Genomic DNA, 24,509 nt, shown 5'->3' with positions numbered 1-24,509 from the left:
AGTAGTGAAAATAGCCGATCTACTAGCTCATGATGGCGACGCATTGTGAGCTTGTAGATTGGCTCTTCACATTTTCTTTTTTTATAATTATAAAAAAGGAACGGTTTTGGACATACAAGGTTTCCACCCAACAGCAACAATATATTATATCTTTGCATTCGGGCAGAAACCCTGTATGTCCATATTTCAACTTGGTGTGTTTTTTTTGTAAGTTAAATCTGCACTGTACAACAGTATGTAACTTTCCTCTTCTACCCCGGATTTGAACCCAGTTTCCTGCGCAAGGGCTGACATTTTTTACCATTGAGCTAATAGAGCCTGCCTGCTTCCTCAGGGGATAAATTGAATCTTGACCATCCGGTCAAAATTCGTGTCAGATCCTTTGTCTATAGGTGAGACATGACCTTTTCCGCCTGTCAGCGATGGTATGCAGCCAGTGTTTGTTTGCATCATATGCTGCCACTGCTGCATGTATATTAATACACTATATTATATGCTGCCAGTGTTTGCATCATGGTGCTGCTGCTGCATGTACACAGTATATTAATTCACTATACTGTATATTATATATGCTGCAAAGTGTTTGCTTCAGTCTGCCGCTCCAAGAGGTGCTGGCCTATAGGTACTGATTTCATTAAAAGTAGAATGACCTTTCCTGTGCAGTGATTCATTGGTTTATCATTTAGGATTTCCTGATCTTCGAAATAACAGGTGCTCTAGCGCAGTGGTTCTCAACCTTTTCAGGCTGTGACCCCCAAAATAATCATATATGAACTGGGGACCCCCAACCCTGACAAGCACTTGGAATGAGATCTACAAGCTCACAACGACCTCGCAACGCGAGCCGTTGTGAGCTTGTAGATCGTCTATTTTCACAATTTTGGACTCTTTCTTATATTACTTGACAATTTGGCCAATGTTGGACCAGGTTTTATAGTATAATTTGTTGATTACTTTTGATGCAGCAATGGTCTTTTTCTTTAAGGTCTTAAAAGTCCTTAAATTGTCACTTCACTGTCATCTGGGGACCCCACCCCAAAAACCCCACCCCCTGAGGGTCCTGACCCACATGTTGAGAACCACTCTAGTACCTACATATACTGTATGTGGATGCATGCTTTCCGAGTTCATTTTCCTGGGGGTTATGGGGGAAATCCATGCCTCTCCTTTTGATGTCCCCTCTGGTCATATTTTTTTTTTTAGCCCTGCTTCTGCAAAAAAAAAGCCAAATACATGCATTTCCCTTTGGGAAATGGTGACTGTCAAGCAATAATGTAATTAAAATGCATATTAATCACATTAACACTGGCATCCCTATTGTGGCAAATAATCTTTACAACATTTGTCAAAATCTATAAAAAATCAACTTTAATAATAAAAACAATTATGAAAATAGCAGATCTAAGCAAAAAAAACAAGAATTTCGCTCGCTAATATTTGTATAATGGAATTGTGAATTTACAGTATAAGAAATCAGACGTTTACCTGCTTTGTAAGTATCTTGGTAATAAGTAGTTGAGCCATATTTAGCATATCTCAGATCTCTGTGTAAACCTTTTTCTAACCTGCCTCTCTAAAGCAGCTGTCCACAAAAGTCCACAAGGTTTAGAGACGTGGAATTATGTAAAACGAGTAGGACACGGACGGGGCGCCTGGGTGGTGGAGAGTTAAAATATTTACACCGCAGATACCTGCAGGGTTTGATTCTCAGCAGTGGTGCCTCCAGCTTGGCCCGGTGCTCCAACCAACACAAATGGCATTGGTGTTTGTTCGTGGGTGGGAAGCCGACAGGGAATCGTGTCCATGGCTGGCAACTCCATTTGTATCGGGCACATGGTGAAGTAGTATACACCCTCCCTTGGCCAACAGTGGGGGTTGGCAGTGACGGGGACCACAGTACACAGTGGGCAACTGGCAATGCCTAAATTGGGAGAAAATTGAAAAAATGAGTAAGAAAACACTCTAAAAACAGTATAGGGAAAGGAGCAGGACACGACTCTAAACCAGATTATTTGTGTGTGTGCGTGTGTGTGTGTGTGTGTGTGTGTGTGTGTGTGTGTGTGTGTGTGTGTGTGTGTGTGTGCGCGTGTGCGTGTGCGTGTGCGTGTGTCTGTTTGTTTCCCCGGCCCATCAGACTGTGCGTACCATCCGTCGGCGGCGATGCTACCCCCCGACTTGGAAGCGCTGGGTCTTCTTCCTCTTCCCGGGGACCATGATCGCCGTTTCAGCCGTGGCACTGTATGCCTTCGTGGAGACAGAGGAGAACTACTTCTACATCCACAGCATCTGGCACATGCTGATTGCGGGCAGCGTGGGCTTCCTCCTTCCCCCGCGCGCCAAGCCCGACGCCAAGGTCACCCCGCTGAAGCGCAGGCGGGGCTGCGGCTATCAGCTGTGCGTGAACGAGCACGAGGAGATGGGCCTGGTGGACCCGGCTATCATCTCCATCAACAGCATCTGTACCAGCTGATAAACCTCCACCCCCTGCCACCCTCTCCCAGCCCCCTCGTTACCTTACAGACACTTCTGCCTGATTGATACTTGGTTGCGCGCTGTGTCGTGCACCGAAAATAGCCAATTTACAAGCTCACAATGTGGCGCATTGCTCCATGTTCTGAGCTTGTAGATCGGCTATTTTGGTGCACGACTCCGGCGCACAACTAAGTATAAATCAGCCCTTCATTGCCTTCTTTTACTTGGGGGGAAAATAATTCACACATGGGAAAATAAGCCACAGAACTTGAATACGCAAATGTAAATACGTCAACGCAAATACGACACATTGACTCTTTTGTTTTGTTTAGTTTTTTTGGTTGCTGTTATTGTCATGGTAATTATTATCAACACTGCTGTAATTATTAATCCATTGTTGAAGTTGTTCTAATGAATTGTGGGTGTACAGTGACACGCTGTTTGTGAATATGTATTTAAAGTCAAAGCTGAAACACTGCTGCTACTTGACGGTGACTGTAAAACTGGTTATGTTGGTTATTTATTGACGGTCTCCTAAAAAAGGCCAGCTATTTTACGGTTTGGGCGCAGACAGGGGGGAGATTTGCGAACCATTAACAAGGGCACGGCTTTTATGATATTCTTTTGGAATATCTTTTGCACTGAGACACAAAACAATGTTATTCTGTACATTTTTATAATATAGTATGTATAAACCACAATTGGCATCACAGACGTTCAAATGTAAATCTAGTAGTCATGTGGAATGTTAGATTGTCTTTTTTGCAATTGTAATGTATTCGCTTTTACACAAATGTGCTGATTGCTCTTAACAGGAACAATTCCAAAGTCCAGCTGCCTGATGGAAGAGAGCGGGAGGCAGGATTATTTTTAGACCTCACACCCAAGACCTCAACTTCTCTGTTCTTTCTGCCAGGATCTGTCTGACACTGGATTCATAAACAATAAATGTTTTCTTTCTTTAAATCAGCCTTACATTTGCTTCCATACTGTAGCTTCAATGTATTGGGGGCAGTGAACCCTCACAGAAAGACATGATATTGCAATTTCAGGTCTAATGGAAGTCACTGGTATCCAGGCGGTGAATCTGCCAACAGCATCCTCTCACGAATGGAGCAGGAAATAAATAATTCTACTATATTTAACGACACCGTACAGCAACAGTCCAGACACAGAAGTGCTCATGTCCATTACAGCATATTGTAGATACACTGTAACTTAGCCTATTTTGTTTAGAATTGATATGCTTGTGTCTAGAGCCGTTACAGCACTTTTTAACCTTATGTAAACATTAAGAAATATAAGAAAAATATCAAGTTCAATAATATTGAGAACAAAAAAAAAAGAATTAATTCCTTTATGCAAGTTATGGCTTTGCACGCCAGAATCACAAACCCAAAGCATATGCTGAATGAAGAAATGTTTACCCTTAGTAAAATCCTGCATTAATTTAACTCAAAAAACTTCTAATTTGTCTTCTCTCAGAATTACAATGAGATTAACATGACATGCAACACAGACCATGGGCCTTATCTTTAGATGGTCGATGGCACAAGGTGGCATTGCATGGGCCATACCTTAGGGGCATGTCCAACTTCATGTTGGACAATCTGGGCTTAAAGTACAGCGGAAGGCGCAAAACGTTTTATTCAATCTCTGATGGGTGTGTTTTGGGCATAACATGAAATACCAATCATAGAGTCTTTTCCCATTCGAGCCATGTGCGCCTGCACCATGGCACATTGCTATTTAAAAACACAGAAAAGTGAGCGGTTTTCGGCTGAGGAAATAGATATGCTCATGTGTGAAGTAAAATCACGCAACCATCTACGGGAGTAGTGAGAATATAATGATGTCAGGAGATAAAAAAAGATCAAAAATGTTTTTGAACATATTTTCGATCAGCAACAAAGTGTAGGCTATTTATTGAAATAAATGCTCTTTCTCTCTTTATCTCTGTTGCTCTCTCTCCTCACCGCTCATCTCTGAGTAAAAACGCAGAGCTAGGTATAATGAAAAATCAAGTGCTTGAAAAATGGTTTATCTGCCGTTTCTGAGCATGAAAACAATTTACGTTTTGGTGACACCCAGCACAGCAAATTGGCTGGTGCTGATTCAATATATGGATAATAATGTGGCCCACAAATGATTTTTGAACATGAGTGATGTGTTGCATTCAGATGGATTTTGATTGCAGTGTGTGTGCGTTGTAAACCTGCCTGTACTATAGGTCAATATCTAATTTGCTCTTTAAATAGTGGGGAAATTATTCGGGGAGGTACTACTGTACATCAACCAGTCTAGAGCTGGACTAAGGCGTAATCCCTTTCTGACTTTTCTCACTCGACCTAAAAGCCTGACCACACCTAATTTTAAGATCAACACACCCATAGGCACGAGGGTGGATAGGGGAGTACATTTGGTACTTACACAACGTGGGTGCTGGTGACAACTATGACGGTTGTAACTGTGCTGCACTTTTCGGCACAAGATAGGGCCCCATCATCATGTGGCCTACACACAATCCACCGCACCAAACAGATTAGTTGTATTGTATGATCAGTTTCATAAGGTATAATACCTTTGTGTGGTAGCAACATACACTGAATGCAAACATAAACATTTTAAGCTTAATAATACAAAATAAAAAAGAGTAATGATTGTAGTTTTTATAAAATCCTCATTTTGATGAGGATTATCATTGTTGGAGCTATATATAATATAATAAACCATTTCTTGAGCTGGAAACTCCCCGAACAGCTTAGAAACAATGATGATGATGTGTTACTGAAGGGCACTTACGGTACAGTCTTTGCTGTAAATTTCCCTCTCTACTCTCTTCCTGTCAGAGGAAAAATACACCTAGAGTAAAAGAATATGGTTAATTATATCGACTGAATAAGCAGTCTAACAGATAAGACAATAGTTTTTGCGTCTTCAACATGATTTTCAAAGTAACCTCATAAAAAAACATATTTGGAAAACTTGCAATTTGGAATGAGAGAACAGTATGTTTGGTGTAACTCCAAGGTCAAAGTAAGAGCTTTGATTCTCAACTGCCTTTCCCCTCCCACATCTATAGCGAAATTGACTCTCCAAGACATTAGCTTCAAATTGTCCATCCTTCAGGACTATTAATGATATTCAGCTGTCATACACATTCAATGCCAAATGATTATAGTTTGCAGCTGGTTAAGTTTAGACATGAGCTTGGTGTGGTTTTATTCTTTAATTTCCGTTAAGGTTATCGCTGTTATGGTTGAGATTAGGTATGAGCTTTGTGTGATTTTTAGTTTATGTTAGGCACTGTTAGTATGGTTAAGCATGGGATTAGTGAGGTTAAGGATAGATTCAGGATCTGGCAAGGATGCCGTGCCCTAAGCAATTAGGTTTTGTACAGAGAGCCTTATTGTGGCTTAAAAGTTTTTATTTTACTAGTGCCATCTTACATGCAGCTGAATATCCACTGTCAAGAGCACAGAGCATAACCTGGTGGAAGATGTTTGAGCATTTTTCAGCCCTTGGATAAAACCTGAAACAAACTAAAACAAAAAGAAACAAGTTCACTCAGGTTCCATTTTAGGTCCAAACTGATAGTTTAGATGATTTGAATGATATTAAAAGGGAAACATTTTGTATAATTGAAATATGAAATCAAGATTAACACGTATATGTATTTCATCATGTACATTTTCTTCACTGTCCTTCAAATAAAAGGTAGGGTAATGGAAGTTTACAAAAAAAGCAGGTGCGCTTCCTCTGGATGCCTTTTTGTTTAGGCAGTGGGTGCTCAGCTATAAATATAACTAGGTTCAAATACCACCGAAGTGGAAAAAGCGGCACTCCAAAATAAAGGATGCAAGACTGGCTCAGATACACATTATTTTTTATTGAATGCCTCAGCCTTCCTCAGAGCAGATTTAAAAAGTCAAGGTAGTTATTTTAAGAAGGCCCTCAATATTCCATTGCATTGAATGGAGCACTATACCAAAAAGCCACAGAGTGTCAGATATTGAAATATTTAACAGTGGATTTCCAATACACACAAATTCAAGGCAAGTACTTGTTTGAATTTATGGATTCCAAACTAACATATCTATAGGATTATTACTCTGACACCTCACCATAATCTACTGCAGTACAAGAGCAATTTTAGCTTATCTTACTATCTGACTTTATTGTCAGTCACATCACAGGTCTACAGGTGTAAAACAGTGGGTGAAATTAGTTTTTGAGCAAGCTCCATCGTTTTAGTTATTTCCATAAAAAAGAAAGGGAGGAATAAGAAGGGGGGCAAGGGGGAAGAGAGATCAATCAATAAAAATACAAAATAAATTATCTACATATATATACACATAGTACCTGAGGTAAGACATAAAGGTGCGTGAGCATAGCAGATATATACTGTACCACCTGAAATGCTATGGACGTTAGTTAAGGTGTGAAAAAAAAGGAAAGAAAAAAACCAGTGCATTGGGATTAAGGTGCAAACTGCAAAGTGTCTTTGTCTTGTATTGCCCGGCCTCGTCGTTGTAGGGGTTTGAACAGTTTGTGGCTGGGGGGGGGGGGTGGCATGGTGCTTGTCCTACTACTGTGTGTAGATAGATGTACACACACTTACATAACATACATTAATGTACATTATTATAAAGATCATACTTGAATGCATATACTGTATGTAGTTGAATGCAAAACTAGAAAAAGGCATGCTACTAATTTTATGCCATCATTAATCTGACCAGACTATTTTGTATATCAGCATTGCGTTAAGTATGAACATATTACTAATACTATTTGGTCAGCCTCAGACAGACTTTCATAAAGCTGCTACACAGTAAACACACTCTGCTCTGCCATAAGGCTGGCCAGCTTACTGGTCTTCTCCGCTCCAGTATCCTTTTTCGGAATTTGAGCGGTTCAGGTTCAATCCTGTTGTGCATCTTGACAGACTAATACCCCTGTGGTTGCCTGTGGGGGATACAGTAGGTTACCTTACCTGCCTGGTTTATAGGGAAGATGCCGGAGTATAGCCACAGGTCTGGTTTGTCATTCTTCATCAAAGCGCCATTACACATCCTTTCAGGGATCTCCTGTCCTAATCGGCACCTTCCACTTCTGGAGCACTGCCAAGCAGGTTGCAAAAGTGAATGAACCAGGTGGTAACTGTCTCCTCTGTGCTTGTCCTGGCAACTTATCCCTCTTTCGCCTTCTTGTACCCTGAGATGGTGACTTGCCAGACCTCGCCATATCTCATATTTCATCATATAATAATAATAATTCGGTCCCCACTCCTTTGGGGTAATTTTGTCACTGTATATTTGCACATAGTGAAATTTGTCGTCTGCATTTACCCATCCTAATTATTAGGAGCAGTGAGTGCTGTTAGTACTGTACACAATCGGGGAGGACCTCTGGCGTGCCCCCGTGAACATGGACTTCCCTCATCTCCACAACATCTGGTTGCTGTGACCGCAGGGAATCTTTGAGTTGTTATCGCCATGGCCCGCGTCTATCCTCCGCACATTCTCCATCAGCTCCTCCTCATTGTGCCTGTGGTACTGCATGTGATTAGATGCTGATGATCCTTCGTCCATGCACTCCTGTTCTTCTCAGACTCGTTATCCATCCACAACATCTGGGTGCTGTGTCCACAGGGAACTTTTGAGTCGTTCCTTTTCTGAAACACACTCCCTCTCTGCCCACCTTGCTTTCTTGATGAACACAGAAGTTTATTTGTTTCTTGTAGTCTGTACTAGTTGCGTGAGTCACCACTTTCAAGGACTTGGGGACTTGCAGCATCAGGAATATAGACACCTTTGCAACATGACCAGATTATGAATCCAATGCTCGATCCCACTCCCCCAGACTCATTAACTGTGGTCACAACCTGACTCTCAGGAGATTTGGAACGCGGCCAGGTATTACCCTCTGGATGCCCTGGCTCCACACTGCCCTGAACGCTGCCAGCCAGCTATTATACTTGACCTCTCTTGATTCACAAAGTCACAAGCTCCACATGCACTCGACATCGGTTGGGGAGTTGGTAGTGAGGCTTGAAGCTCAGCCCCGTGAGCTTAGCAATGGACACAGTCTAAACTAAAGTTCAATTTAATTCTGACCAGGCTCCCCTTGGTGGGAAAGTTTGTCTTGGACTTTGTCACATCCCTGGCAGCTCAGCAAGGGTTCTTAATAACATGGTTAACAAATATGTCCCTCCAGGAGATGTGACCTATAGTCTAACCTCACAAAATCACAATATCAAAGAGCAGACATTTAAAGGTTGGCATAATAATTAATAACAAATTATATTAGCTAGCATTGATCTACTACCAACTCTAATTAGGTCTGAAGAGCTTTAATTTGAAAGATGCAAAGAATTGAGGTGGCAGGGATATTTATATAAAATGGCAAATGGTGCATGTAATAGCACCTTTATACAAAGCACCTACTGTACATTCACCCATTCATACATGGATGGCAGAGGAAACCATGCAAGGCACCATTTAAACCCTCGGTTGAGTGGAGTTCCCCAGGGGTCTATACAAGGCCCCCTCCTATTCTCCCCACCAGATTTCTTTGCCGAAAATACAAGCTCACAACATGACACGTTTGCATATAATGTGGGGTGTGGCTGTGATTCTCTTCATTAAGCCTTAATTAGCAGGCGGGCAACTTATGAGCAGGGAGTAATCAATTACAGAACCCCAGGGAGACAACAGGTGGATACTGGGTGGAGGTGGGGAAAAGCAATCAGCAGAAGTAAAGGTGGCAGCAGTTAAGCAGCAGCCACGTAGCGAGAATGAGAATGAGTTTAGCTATTAACCACTTAAGCCCTATTTTATAGGTTGGTTCAAGGTTTATGGTTTGGTGGAAAAATCCATGATTTAACCAATATAAAGGTATTTGGAAATAGCCTCAAGGGCACATAGTCAGTACAATTAAACAAATGTACCTTTGGGTGCAAACCCTGCCTGGACCAACATCTCTTGTTCTACGTCTCTCAATTGTGACCTTAACCTTTGACCTTTTCAACCCAGACATTCACATAATGCTCAGGCGAGTGCATGCTGTATCTCTACCAGGCCGGGTGTCTAGCATAGAGGTATAATACAACTAGAGGGCGGATTGCCCCGCCCCCAGCTATCATTTCAATTAAAGTGCTCACTGGCGTTTTGAAGCACCCGGAAGCCTGCCGGAAGTAGAATTATTGAGACGTTTTTGGGGACACCATAGAGTTATGAGCATGCGCACTAGTGTCCTTTTTGCGTCCTGTGTCAGTCAAGGTATGAAGATATTTATTAAATACACTCGATTTGCATATTTATATGTAAATGCATATGTATTTATGTATAATATGTTTACATATTTATATTTATATATATCAATATCTCTCTCAGTATGTTTTGCTCGTGCATGTATTTCTCCCCGCCTGCAGTTCCAGCTTTGGCCACTGGGGTGGCGGCTTCAATGTTTCTCAGCAACTCTGGGGGCTTGGTGTCTAGTCCATGATGTCTGTCATCTATGACATATCACAGTAGCTATACTCCTTATTTGGGCTTGGTATCAGCCCGATCTGATCGCTTCCTTCCCTACTTCCTTGGCCTACTGGCAGCATGCACACGGAATTTGACGTTTATCGGTCCAGCGGTTTGCAATCTTTGTTTGTTTGACAGACAAACAAGAGTAGCTCCAGACAGACAAATAAACAGACAGGAGCGAGAAAAAATAACCCTTGCCTTCGGTCTGGCGGAGATAATAATCTATTCTGGACAGCCAGGTTTCATGGAAATGTGAGCATACATGTCACGTTATTTTACTAACAGCCAGACATTGGACCTTGATTCTGACCATGACCAAACTAAAACTACTGCGTACAGGCCTTTAATCATCTCCTCACGGCAGCTGACTGATCATTCCCTTGGGTTTCTTGAAAATCTGCACATTCATTTGTTATCTCGTTAACAAAAACACACTGACAGGATTGAGGACAATACCCTGCCACACGTTGCAGGTAGGGTGTCTGAGTTGTTGTGATAATTTATTCCATTCTCACATGAAAGAAAATGTGAGTCCAATTACAGATACTGTAGCACATGCAGCATTTTGACACACAATGCAGGATGTTGATTTCCTAACTGTGATGTCCCATGGGGATAGGTCCTTAGAATGAAGCTACGGTGTGAAGAAGAAAAGGATTCAGCTTTGTTAGCAATGCGAATGGTTTGGTCTTTTTTATATTCTGCATGCCTGAGATTGAAATGAAGAGATATACACCAATTGTCAGTATTAAGGCACACAATGAGAATCAAGAATTAGAATGAGGCCTCTTGAAATAGTTCTAAGGCAAGTATGTGTCAAAGACAAAATCATATTGAATAGACATATTGGCATAATCTGTCTGATTTGGTCTCTCCTTCACATATTTCTGTCAGCCAAACACTTCTGACAGACAGCTCTGAGCTTCTCGTGAAACCCAAAAGGTCATGTTACATTGTGATAAATTCACTAATCCATTTCAGATGCCATGTAGAGAGGTTTGCCTGGATGCTGCTGTTACTGGAAGATTGAGTGTCTGTTGGTATATAAATAGCTTCATATAACCATCCATCAGTCATGCAGGATTACGTGATGTCTAGCTGTTGGTACTGGAGTAAATAGTGTCGTAGAATGCTATAATAATAATACATACAATGTATATATCGCTTTTCTAGGTACTCAAAGCACCTGATTCGAATGCTATCAATGCATTGCATTGATAGCACTCGAAGCCAGTGCTCAAAGTCGCTTTACAGAAACATTAGGGGGGGGGTTAAAAGGTTAAAAACCTAATGATGGTTGTATTTTAGGAAAGTGGTTCTCAAACATTTTCATGTCAAGGATGTATTTAGCTGAGGACCCCCAACTGAAAAGATTTTGTGCAAAATGTCAAAATTCTAAATTTTCTTTCCCCAAGATTTTTGAAAAAAGTTTACATTATGACATATTATGAGCTTGCAGATCAGCTACTTTTGAATAGCCGAAGTGTTTAATATAATAAGCCTAAAGTGGTTTAACTTATTTTGATGCTATACTAATAAATTATGCTGGGGACCCCATGGAACCCTCTCTAGGACCCCTGGCAAGGCAAGGCAGTTTTATTTGTATGCTATAGCAATTCAATGTGCTTTATACAGAACAACAAGCAGGAAGAAAACACAATTATTCAATAATAAGTTATAGTTGTTGGTTATATACTCTGATATGATTGTCATGTCAAAAAATTCCAATAAAAAAAGAGTATTAAAGAAATAAAACAAAGAAAGAAAATAACAGATAGTTGCAGTGCAGAAGAGAAAGAAAAACAGAAAAGAAAAGTACTTCAATCAAAGGCAGCAGCAAACAGAAAGGTCTTTAGTTGTGTTTTAAAAGAAATAAGAGTGGCAGCAGACCTGCAGTTTTCTGGGAGTTTGTTCCAGATACTGTATGTGGTGCATAAAAACTAAATGCTGCTTCCCCAAGTTTATTTTTGGTTTTAGGGACAGAAAGCAGACCTTTCCCAGGTCTGGAGGGTTCATATCGTACAAGATCAGAAAATAATTTTGGCCCTAAACCATTTAAAGCTTTATAGACCAGCAGTAGTATTTTGAAATCAATTTGTTGACACACATACAGTCAAAGAATAGCAGATCTAGGCCTACTTATAAATGATGCGTTTTAGTTTTTTGGCCACTCCTGCACATTTCTTTAAGTTATTGTTTTCTCTTCCGAATCCTTATGTAGCCTACTGTATGTATTATGTTCCCTTTTATTTAACTAACATGTATTTTTCTTTTCTATGTGCAATAATAAATAAAAACAATGGGAACACCTGGTCTCCCAGTGTGGCTGTGTAGAAGAATACATTGGTAAAGTAAAAGTAGCCTACACCAATGTAGGCCTACTTAAGTAAATGTAGCCTATACTAGTTACTCTTCACGGGGTCATACCTATGTTCCCCGGACCTATGTTCCCCCACTAAGGTTATGGTTAGGTTTAGGTTAGGTCCTATACTTTATGCTCTCTAAGACTTCTTCTGACTGTTAGCCCAACTCCAGCCCAAATCTGATTTCCTATCCAGACTGGAGTAGGATTAGTTTTATGCTGTCTGAACAGCATAAAACTGGCTATGTGATTCCAATAGGCCTTTTTTTGCTGTTCAGGCTTGATCAAAACAATGTGATTTCAATCTGGATAGGCCCAAAATCAGATTTGAGCTGCCAGTGCTAACCTAGCATAAAAGACAATAGACACTCCTTGAAATTATTATGTTTTAAATGCCAGTGCCACCAGGGTAGATATAACTAAATGTTATTATTATAAATTTTTAATATATATATATATATATATATATATATATATATTTGAAATTATTATGTTTTAAATGCCAGTGCCACCAGGGTAGATATAACTAAATGTTATTATTATAAATTTTTAATATATATATATATATATATATATATATATATATTTTTTTTTTTTTTTTAAACTATTTTTATGTAGGCATAGGTATTCTGACACATATTCATTGTTTTTCTAAACCGTTTCTAACATCATCTCCAGAGGCTGGAAACTGCGTTTCTAAATGTCTTTCATGACCTCTACACACTTTCCTCCCAGAAGGACTTGCATGGCCCATGGGATCCATGGTGCAGCCACAGAGTTGACAACAACTTGACATGTTCCTCCATCGACCACCTGCTTCCAGGTACGTTTGTTAGCAAGCCATCATTTAAAACTTTACACTTTAACTTACTTATTATTTTCGGATGTAAAACCTGCCTCTTGCTTGCATAAAACTATGGTTATTATTCTTGCTACGGAGTTTGACGTTTCCTGTTGTTGCTCGTCAAGATGACTATACTGTTTCTCTCCACACAAACAGTTGGCTAGTACCGACGGTGTTTTATTATTCATACGCATGTCAACGGTTATTTGACAATTTGACTTAAATTAGGGCGATAGTTGGCAAGCTTTTTATGGGTGTGCATATTGCCTACCGAAGATAATTTTTAAGCAGGTGTTTTGATGGGGTAATTGCTGCTGATTGTGGTGTAAAGTAACTAAGTACATTTACTCAAATACTGTACTTAAGTACAATTTAGAGTTTTTTTTTTTACTTTACTGGAGTATTTCCAATTGTCAATACTTTTACTCCACTACAATTATTTGAAAATGTTAGTTACTTTGTAGATTTGTATTATTATTACAAAACATACCTTAACCAGTAACCACTTCAGCCTTATTTAAACTGTCTATTTTCAAGTATATTTTGATGCCAATACTTTTGTACTTTTACTCAAGTACATTTTGAATACCAGCCTTTTACTTGTAACAAAGTATTTCTCCATTGCAGTATTGATACTTTTACTTGAGTAAAAAAAATGTAGTACTTTTTCCACCACTGGTAATTTGCTGCTGATGGTAACGTTGATTGAGGGTGTGTGTGTTCCATTTCCAGTAGTCCCAGCATTCATGCTGGAACACGAGCATCGTCCTACAGTAAATCTGTGTGGAAAGAAACAGCCTGTTGACGCAAGGTTACAGTAAATGAAACTGCACCCCCAATTAACGTGATTACCTTCAGCTGCTTTGCCTGCCAACAAACTGGCTGCTTCACCAAACTGCTGTGAAACTTTGGAAGTATATCGAGCTGTAGTGTTGTGGGTTTGACTTCAATTCTCTCTGTCTGGACCCTATGCCCTGGAGCAGCTGGTTCTCAACCTTTTCAGCACGCAACCCCCCAAAATAATCATACTTGAAGTGGGGAGTGGGGACCCCCCAAAATCATATTTTGAACTGGGACCCCCCCCCCCCCCCAATAATCATATTTGAACTGGGGACCCCAACCCTGACAAGGACTTGGAATTGTAGGCATTACATTTAGTTTGATTTGGTTCCACAGATTAATGTTATGAAAATAGCTGATCTACAAGCTCTCAACCGACCCACAGGTTGAGCATCACTGCTCTGGAGGACCTTTACTTCATTAAAGCTGAAACGTTATAGAATAAAAAGTAAATAAAAATAAATCGAGAACAGATGACATCTTATAAAGTGAAAAGATAGAATTGTTGACAGCTTATAAAGTAGCCGTGGAAAGGTCAGGGTCAAGGAGAAATTAGCAACATTTTGACATTTCAGTTGGCTAATGGCTTTAATTAGTTCATAGTGATAATATTAATCCTAGATGGCTGAGGCTCCAGCTTTTAATTTGTTGTGAACATGAGATGGACATTTCACAAACACAACTGTGATGCATTATTCTGCACACTCGCATACACTCCAGAACGGTAAACAATTTTGCACTAACATAGAAAAAAACAGATGAGTTAATGTTTTGAATTATTCCTCTCATGTCATTAATACAGCCCAGTGGAAGAGCTAGCATCACTGAGGGATACTGTTGGAATATAGAGAGTTACACAAGTTGGTAAAACTGTATTTTTACGAAGTAAAATGGCGTCGAGAGTATTACAGGAAATAGCTACAGTAGGTCCAATGAACAGACCGTAGAGAAAATCTCTGACAAACCAGTTGCTCTCAAGCATGGACACAATGCACTGTTCAGATAGCTGTGTTAAGATGTTAAACTGTGTAAAGAACATTCAGGGCATACTTGCCAGCATTAGCCATAGATGGATAACACCGCAAGGTGGACCATGGCAGGAAGCCCAGAAACCTATAGACGAATCCACAGACGCGCTGCCTGTAGCTGCCTGTAGGCGGCCATTGCTGCGGTGTCGCGTCCGCGGAGCGTTGACACCGCAGCAATGGCTGCGCCCAGGGCAGCACTCCGTGGATTCGTGTATATAAGGGGATGACTTATTCAGTCCCGACCTTTTAGTGACCTATTCGATCCAGACCTTCCCATATATGGAGATCCCCATAGATGGAGACAATCAACCTTCCCATGTCTGACATCATAGACTCTCTCTTAGACAGCTATATATGGAGATAACCGAAACGTCCAGGACTGACATCATAGTCCCAGATTAGGGCATAACTGAGATAGCCCGCTCCAGATATGGATATGCCTGACACTACCTGATATCACCGTTGTGACATCAGGGCCGCAGCCAACAGTATAAAATGCCTCGGAAGGCCTTGGTTGAGTTGAGTTCATCAGCGACACAGAGAGACATTAACTCCTTCCAGAGAGATAAGCATCATCAATACAACTCATCAGTGGTTGGTTTCCACAGCCTAAAGCATATTCTCATAGTGGCTTCGGCTCTGGTCAAACAATCAGCCGATTATCAGTTCAACAAACTGTATTACTGACATGTTACTGATTCTTCTTTTTGACAGGTCATTGCTTTGGACACCAAAGTGAGAAAATGTAGGCCAACCATAGGTATTATTATACTGTAGCTATTTTATTTGTAGACAAATGGTCATTGTTACATGAACAAAGAAATTAGTTCTGGGTCAGCTTTCTAAATGGTGCAAAAAGACTTGTGTTTTGACAGCAGGTGTTTTCATCGGTCAACGAGGACAAGACTTGTTTAAATACTCCTCCCACATAGATCAGTCTCTTAATGATGGGGCACGAATAAAGTGTCTGTTTAGTTCAGTTCAGCCAATGTAATATTACCACGTACCGTATAAGAACAGTGACAAGAAACAAGACAAAGGATTGCAACTATTTTCTTAAGCAATTAATAGTATTGATTACTTTTTGTTTAATCAAATAATCTTGAAGAGCATTAAAAAGTATATAATTAATAATTTCAATAATAGTGAAAATAGCTGTTCTACAAAACTGTATAAGACCTGTATTTTCACTATATTTGAAATGGGGCCTTAGTGCTGTACTAATGCACTTCCGTCCTTCCGGTGGGGACTCCTCACTGGCAGGTCAGTCGCAGGATACAACAGCATTGCGTGCTGGTGAAATGCACGCATTAGATTATCTTTTTGAACGATGATTAATACAGTAACTAATGCATAACCAATATGGTCTTATTTTACAGCAACATTAAAGATGAGAAAGATGCTGCACTTGTGAAAAGTGAGGACCTGATGCCGGAGCAAAATTCGGAGGACAGCGATGTTGAATTTGTCAGCGTCAGTGGCCTGCCAAAGTTCAGACACCGGCATGACCACCAGAGAAACGTCGCTGCATTCGTGTACGGTCTTTTTTTTCCTCACATATTGTATGTTTTATACTTTTTGAAATATTTAATGGAAGTCAATGTGGCTCAGATTAGACTGAAACTGTGTTCATTTTTTTAAATACAAGGTTCATTTAAAGTGAGCAAGGGGTTCATTGTCCTGTTCAAGAGCATTAAAAAGTATATAATTAATAGTGAAAATAGCTGTTCTACAAGACCTGTATTTTATTATATTATCACTATATTTGAAATGGGACCTTAGTGCTGTACTAATGCACTTCCGTCCTTCTGGTGGGGACTCCTCACTGGCAGGTCAGTCGCAGGATACAACAACAGCATTGTCAACGCACAAAATGTGTGCGGGGAGGAATTAACGACTAAATTGTGGAGAAAAAGGGGCAAAAATCACAGTGCTCAAGTAAATGTACTTTACGTTCCTGTCCACCACTGATTAATACAGTACATAATACATAACCAATTTGATTTTCTTTTACAGCAACGTCAAGGATGAGAAAGATGCTACTAGACAGGGAGATATGTCCAAAGCTCTTGTGAAAATTGAGGACCTGAAGGTGGAGCAAAATGATCCAGGCACTCAGGCTGGAAATGTTCCAGAAATGTATGTATTTGTGTAGTTTTGCTGTAATGACACCGAGCTACCAGTAGGTGTGAATGTTACACAGTATGACTCAAATTGTATGATACAAGTCAGGGGGCTCTTATCAGACTTAAACCTTGCCCGTTTCTTTTTTTTAACCCATTAAGACCTGAGGCTGATTCTACAAATGCCTTCTAAATCAGTAATTCACACACTTTTAAAAAATAGCAGATGTACAAGCTCGCAGCGTTGCACAAAGTTATTTTTGATAGCCATAATAGCCATGATTCCTACTTGGACACCAATCACAGCGGGTCTTGACTCGGGTTTAGACAACCAGCCGAATCTTTGGTCTTTTATAACCAATATGCTTTTTTCCCCCAGCAACATCAAGGAGGAGAAAGATGCTGCTGGACAGGGAGACATGTCCAAAGCACTTGTGAAAACGGAGCCAAATTCTGGGGGCGAAGATGAGGATTTTGGCAGCATCGGTGATCTGCCAGTGTTCCTAGACCTGTATGACCAGCCGATATATGCAGCTGCATTCCTGTACGGTATACTTTTTCACATATTTTACACTTTTAAATATTTAAGTTGAAAACGTTTGTAAAATAAGTCACTGTGGCTCTAATCAGTGTTGCCATGTCCGCTTATTATAAGCGACTTTGGGCTTCTTTTTCGGTAAGGTTGCTTGTAAATATTGGTGGTTGCGGGTTTTTGGGCTTGTTTCTAAAGTGCAGTTGCTTATTTGGGCTTGCTTCCTATTTGTTGTTTAAACCAGTGGTTCTCAAACATTTTCATGTCAAGGACCCCCAAATTAGTATGTATTTGTCCACGGACCCCCCAAATATTTTGTGCCAGGGACCCCCGTACCAGATTTGTGTTGTTAACATTTGTGTTGTTTCAAAAAATATAAGAAATGTGTCACTTTTTTCACTTTTGTTGTTGAAAATAGCAGATCTACAAGCTCACAACGTGTTGCGTCGGCTATTTAAAAATCGATGCATATAGGTTTAAAGTGATCATGTGGCCTACCGGTAGTCGCTTCTTTTGGGCTTGTTTTCAAAGACCTGGTTGCTTATTTCTCTCGCTAAATCTGGCAACACTGGCTCTAATCGGACTGAAACATTTGTTTTTAATCCAAGGTTAATTTATACAGTTGTGAGTGAGCAAGGGGGTTCATCAGTGTCCTGTTCAAGGGTACTTAACTTTAATTTTGTAATGGAAGTCATTGGGGCTGCTCTGATTGGACTGAAATGTTGCCCATATATATATGCGGCACTGCATTCCTGTAGGGTCTTTTTATCCCACATATGTTTTATACCATTTTCAACCTTATCTTCAAATAATTTATCCTGACTAATGCAAGTTCCATCGACTCACTCTGGGTCTCAATCCAGAGTATGTAATGGTGCCATCTTTTAATGAGAATTAGTGAATTATATGAAGGTTTATTTAGATTTTTTTAATCCAAGATTAATACAGTGAGTGAGCAAGGGGTTCATCATACTAGTACTTAAGGTTATCTATACTATCAGACCTGGCAACAATATCCTTTAGGCTAACTTCAATCTGTTTGGCTGGTGAAGTGCACGCATTAGATAATCTTTTTGAACGATGATTAATACAGTAACTAATGCATAACCAATATGGTCTTATTTTACAGCAACATTAAAGATGAGAAAGATGCTGCACTTGTGAAAAGTGAGAACCTGATGCCGGAGCAAAATTCGGAGGACAGCGATGTTGAATTTGTCAGCGTCAGTGGCCTGCCAAAGTTCAGACACCGGCATGACCACCAGAGAAACGTCGCTGCATTCCTGTACGGCCTTTTTCTTTCTCACATATTTTTAGTGGAAGTCAATGTGGCTCAGATTGGACTGAAACGGTGTCCATTTTTTAAATATGAGGTTCATTTAAAGTGAGCAAGGGGTTCATTGTCCTGTTCAAGGGTACTTATGGTTATCTATACTACCATAGAAAACAATATTTCTTTAAGCTAATTTCAATCAGTTTGGCTGGTGAAATGCGTACATCAGATTATCTTGTTGAATGATGACTTACACAGTTACATAATACATAACCAAAATGCTTTTCTTTTACAGCAACATCAAGAAGGAGAACGATGCTGCTGGACAAGGAGATGTGACATTTGTGGAGCAAAGTTCTGAGAGTGAAGATGATGAATTTGTCAGCATCAGCGGCCTGCCAGTGTTCAGAGACTTGCATGACCAGCTGTACGACCACCAGAGAGGTGGAGCAGAATTCCTGTACAGTCTGTACCGATGCGGGCGTAAAGGTGGCGTCCTGGCAGATGACATGGGCCTTGGCAAAACCATCCAGGTCATCGCCTTCCTGTCGGGCATGTACGACGCGGGCCTGGTCAAACACACTCTAATTGTTATGCCATTGTCCCTCATCCCCACCTGGATCAAGGAGTTGACTAAATGGACTCCCGGGATTAGGGTGAAGGAGTTTCGCTGTGAGACTAAAGCAGAGAGAAACAGGAACTTGGAGCAGATCCAGAGACGAGGCGGCGTGGCGCTCACTACTTATCACGTGCTGATGAGCAGCTGGCAGCAGCTGGCGTCATACAATGGCCAAAAGTTCAAGTGGGACTACATAATCCTTGACGAGGCACACAAGATAAAAAACACATCAACCAAAACCGCCAGAAGTGCATATGCCATACCCGCAGAGAACCGGGTTCTTCTCACAGGAACCCCTGTGCAAAACAATCTGCGAGAGATGTGGGCTCTCTTCGACTTTGCTTGCCAAGGCACCCTCCTTGGCACATATAGAACCTTCAAAAAGATGTATGAGAGACCCATTATGCGGGGAAGGGAGAAGGACGCCTCTCCAAACCAGAAAGCCATGGGATTGAGGATATCCGAAAACCTAATAACTATCATCAGACCATACTTCCTCAGGAGGACCAAAGCAGAGGTCCAGATAAAAACACGTGGAGAACGTTTGCACAGCCACGTCACAAATACTCAAACTGACACAGGAACAGCAGTCATGCCAACACTGACGAGGAAGAACGACCTGATCGTGTGGACGTATCTGAGTCCAATTCAGGAAGACATCTACCATCAGTTTGTGTCACTGGACGACGTCCAAGAGCTGCTCAACAGTAAGAGGTCACCTCTCACTGCACTCATTGTTCTGAAGAAGTTGTGTGACAGCCCGAGGCTGCTCTCTGCCAAGGCCATCAGTCAAATGGACCTGAAAGAACTAACATCCAAGAACCAGCAAGACGATGATGACGAGTTTGGCTCATGCAGCATTGATCACATACCAGATGAAACACTGATCTCAGAGTCGGGGAAAATGGTGTTTCTCATTCAACTCCTCGAGCGGCTCAGGGAAGAAGGACACCGCACCCTCATCTTCGCAGGCTTCCTGAAGGTGCTGGACATAATCCAGAAAGTCCTTGGCAACAGGGGCTTCAAAGTCTTGAGGCTTGATGGCAAAATCAACAAGACTGCAGAGAGGGAGCGGCTGATCTCACTGTTCCAGGAGGACAGTTCCTACTCTGTATTCCTCCTGACGACCCAAGTGGGCGGTGTTGGCATCACCCTGACAGGCGCCAATCGTGTGGTGATCTTTGACCCCAGCTGGAACCCTGCCACTGACGCCCAGGCTGTGGACCGTGCATACCGCATTGGACAAACTGAAAACGTGGTCATCTACCGGCTCATCACCTGTGGAACTGTGGAGGAAAAAATCTACAGACGGCAGGTGTTCAAAGACTCATTGACCAGACAGACGACCGGTGACAAGAAGAACCCTTTCAGGTATGTTGGGATTATTACTTATGACAAAATAAGCACTTGCCTCTTGATTTGTTTCCAGTTTATCAAATACATGGATAAATATACATTCAACAATGGCAGAGAGTTATTCATACATTAGTAGTGAACAACCAAGGGTGAAGGTTGAGTTTTACAAGAGCTATGGAATGCTCAAAATCCTTTATTTTGCCATGTGCTAGTTATACTTGATCCCTGTGAAGAAATTCATCATCATCATCATCATTGACCCATCCTGAGCAGTGGCCATTGGCTTGGTAGGAATAGGTCACTAACAGTGGTGGACAGTAACTAAGTACATTTACTAGAGTACTGTATTTAAGTACATGTTTGGAGTATTTGTTTTTTGCAAGCTGATGACTTTCACTGTGCTCCATTTTAAATAGAGATATTGTACGTTTGACTCCACTACATTTCTAGCAAAAACCTATATTCGACTAGCGACTACTTGGTCAACTAGCTGGCTATGTGGGGTCAGCCCTAATCTCTAACATGTGTCTTTATTGTGTGACCCTAACCCTAACTTAAATTTAGAACCAATAACAGACTTATAACTGAATAATCTAGAAGCAAGGTTTATTAAATAAGATTTTGTACTCTTATATATCAACGATTCGATACAAAAATTTCGATTTTTTTTTATTATCGACTAACTCGATTATTCTGATTAACCACTTGATCCTGTATTATACTTCATGTACAATGGTGGTGTATTTTTTTTTAGAAAATAGCCGATCTACAAGCACGCAACATGTCGCATCGCTAGGCGTTGTGAGCTTGCAGATCTGCTATTTTCACTTTATTTTCTAATTTTTTATAATCGTTCATTAATCGTAATCAAGACAAAAGTTAGAAATAATAATGATACTGATTTGAAGTCATATTGCTCAGCCCTAGTTCAAACCCAGGGCCTTGTTGCTATGAGGCGTCATGGCTACTGACCCGCTATTCCAACCACGCTGTTGAGACTATCTCTAGCTGTGCATATTATTGCATGAGAATCAGTTTGGCATTTTCATGCCACTCTCGGATAACACATACACTCCATTTTCCTCCCCAGGTACTTCAGCAAGCAAGAGCTGAGGGAGCTCTTCGTCCTGGAGCATCCACGCTCCTCCAATACCCAGATGCTGCTGCAGTCCCTCCACAGCAAGCATCGGAGGACAGACCGCAAACTGGACGAACACATCATGCACCTCCACTCCATGGAGATATTTGGCATCTCTGACCACGACCTGATGTTCTCACAGGAGGCCAATGACCGCGATGAGGACCCCGATGACAAAGAATCTTGGCGTTACATACAGACTAAAGTCCAGAAGGCACAAGAACTGATGAGGGCAGAGTCTGAGATGAATGCACAGCTGGGCTCAAGTGTGGAACAGGACTGGCTGAGACAGGTGGGTCATAATAGGCGTGAAGGGATGTTTCCAAACAAGAAAAAAGGGAAGACATGGTCCCTCCCGAGCCCTCCACCACCCAAGTACCAGAACGACATCAGAGACTCACCTGCTGTGGGGGTGAAGCTCGACCAGCCTGGAGTTGTTAAGGAGGAGCGTGATGGCAGCCAAAGTCAACGCATGCAGGTGATCGATCTAACTCTAGATGAAGATGTTCGAGCCAAACAGGCGGTTGGAATAGATCAAGAAGAAGAACTGTCAGAGATGGAACACGATTCACCTAGAAATGTGTCCTTCCGGTCTGTACCTGTAGAGAAGGAAAACGGTTATGGGAAAAATCTAAGCATGCAGGTGATCGATCCAACTCTAGAAAAAGGTGTCTCAGAGAACCAGGCTGTCGATCCAGATGAAGTTATCACAGAGAACCAGGCTGTCGATCCAGATGAAGATGTCACAGAGAACCAGGCTGTCGATCCAGATGAAGGTGTCACTGAGAACCAGGCTGTCGATCCAGATGAAGGCGTCACAGAGAACCAGGCTGTCGATCCAGATGAAGGTGTCACAGAGAACCAGGCTGTCGATCCAGATGAAGATGTCACTGAGAACCAGGCTGTCGATCCAGATGAAGAAGGTGTCGCAGAGAACCAGGCTGTCGATCCAGATGAAGGTGTCACAGAGAACCAGGGCCAGGCCGTCGATCTAAACGTAGATGAAGATGTTGCAGAGAACCAGAAGAAGAGGAAAGCATCTGTGCTAGATGAAAGCACGGAAGAGGAAGATGACCATATGCCTACTAATAACCACTTTGATCACTCATCACCAAGTCATCATTATTATGTAGTGCTTAACCCGCTCTGTTCCACCCCCATCAGATCCAGGATGAGCTGTGGAGGGGACACCTCTTTAGAGGCTATGCGCGCTTCCACAAGTTCCTTTTTCGAAACCTGGAAACCAATCACTAAGGAAGAGAACAACAACCAAGTGGAAAACTATAGTGATTGAGAGAATGCAAAAAATGCACCAGTTAATTTCTTTCAACAACCTGTAAATTCTGTTCTCACTTTTTTTTGTGGACCCCCAAAATTACATATTTGGCCGTGGACCCCCCATTTGAAAATGTTTTGTGCCATAATTCTAATGTATTAAAAATCTTTCAAAAATAGCAGATGTACAAGCTCGCAGCACAAAGTGACGTGCTTTGAATAGCCAACGCTAAAATCAAAAATGGCACAGATCCTTTCCCGGTTTTAATGGGTTAATGCAAATGTATTGCGTCACTGTTGTCATGTTTGCATCATTGCATGTCTTCTGGAGTTTCATTTTTTTTGCCTTTGTAATGACCACTGGCATGTGATCTGTCACAATAAACAGTTTTTTGTTTTTGTTGAAGATTTTTGTTCGTTAGTTTACTTATTTCCTTTCCACCTTTATTGTGTAGGGCTAGGCAAGGTACTGTATTTGTGCAATCACAAAATTCAAACGGCATGATGAAAGATTTTATATTTTTGTATGAACTGTTTGAGAGCAAGCAGGGGGGATTATCCCTATATAGTGTTTTCTGTATTTCTCAGCTATATTAACAAACACTGAGTTACATAAAATAAGGTAAAAGTGATTAAAACCAGAAAAAGACTTAGGCCATTTCGCGATATCCAAAATCCCAGATAATATCTAGTCTCATGTCATATCGATACATCCGTCACCCACAAATCACGATACCCAGCCATACTGCAGACTATGACCGATCATAGAATATGAAACCATTTATCTTCAGGAATGCTTTTGGGTCATTGCGGTTGACTTTCTAGGTCAGGGAGAGTCGGTCCTTTCACTAAGAGTAACACATTTTACAGTACTTATCCTGTATCTCCAAACCTGTTATCATGTTGCTTTATGCAATCCTCCTGTTCAGGGGCTTTTATTTTCATATTGAAAACTAAACTGCTATGGCACATAGTCATTCTACAAAGTCAGACCCCAAGCAATGCTGTTAACCTTGTTGGAGCACTTATTTCAAAACATTTGCCCCTTTTAAGAGATGTGCCTGCTAGTGTCTGATAGTTTTGTTGTCATAAACCCTTCTCACAACTCA

General features: G+C 41.1%; 2 protein-coding genes across 2 annotated transcripts in view; both read left to right on the top strand.

Annotated features, from left to right (window-relative positions):
- The window catches only part of tmem8b (transmembrane protein 8B), a gene marked incomplete at its 5' end in the record, with an annotated part of 29,964 nt that extends 27,421 nt beyond the window's left edge, over window positions 1-2,543 (top strand). Inside the window, one exon of the mRNA XM_080432959.1 lies at window positions 2,135-2,543. Within this exon, the coding sequence (XP_080289085.1) occupies window positions 2,135-2,470 (336 nt within the window). The 3' untranslated portion in view covers window positions 2,471-2,543. The remainder of the gene's footprint in view (window positions 1-2,134) is intronic.
- A 16,822-nt stretch (window positions 2,544-19,365) lies between these two features.
- On the top strand, window positions 19,366-23,419 carry LOC308088935 (DNA excision repair protein ERCC-6-like; the record flags this gene model as incomplete). The annotated part of the gene is made up of 2 exons (XM_080433517.1): window positions 19,366-21,002; window positions 22,078-23,419. Exons 1-2 carry the CDS (start codon window positions 19,522-19,524, stop codon window positions 23,417-23,419), a joined length of 2,823 nt encoding a protein of 940 aa, XP_080289643.1. The 5' UTR covers window positions 19,366-19,521.
- Between the last annotated feature and the right edge of the window lie 1,090 nt (window positions 23,420-24,509).

Source organism: Gymnoscopelus braueri, assembly GCF_963280865.1.
Source record: "Gymnoscopelus braueri genome assembly, chromosome: 7".
NCBI lineage: Eukaryota > Metazoa > Chordata > Actinopteri > Myctophiformes > Myctophidae > Gymnoscopelus > Gymnoscopelus braueri.
The sequence above is the reverse complement of the archived record's forward strand: the minus strand, read 5'-3'. Positions and strand labels throughout refer to the sequence as shown.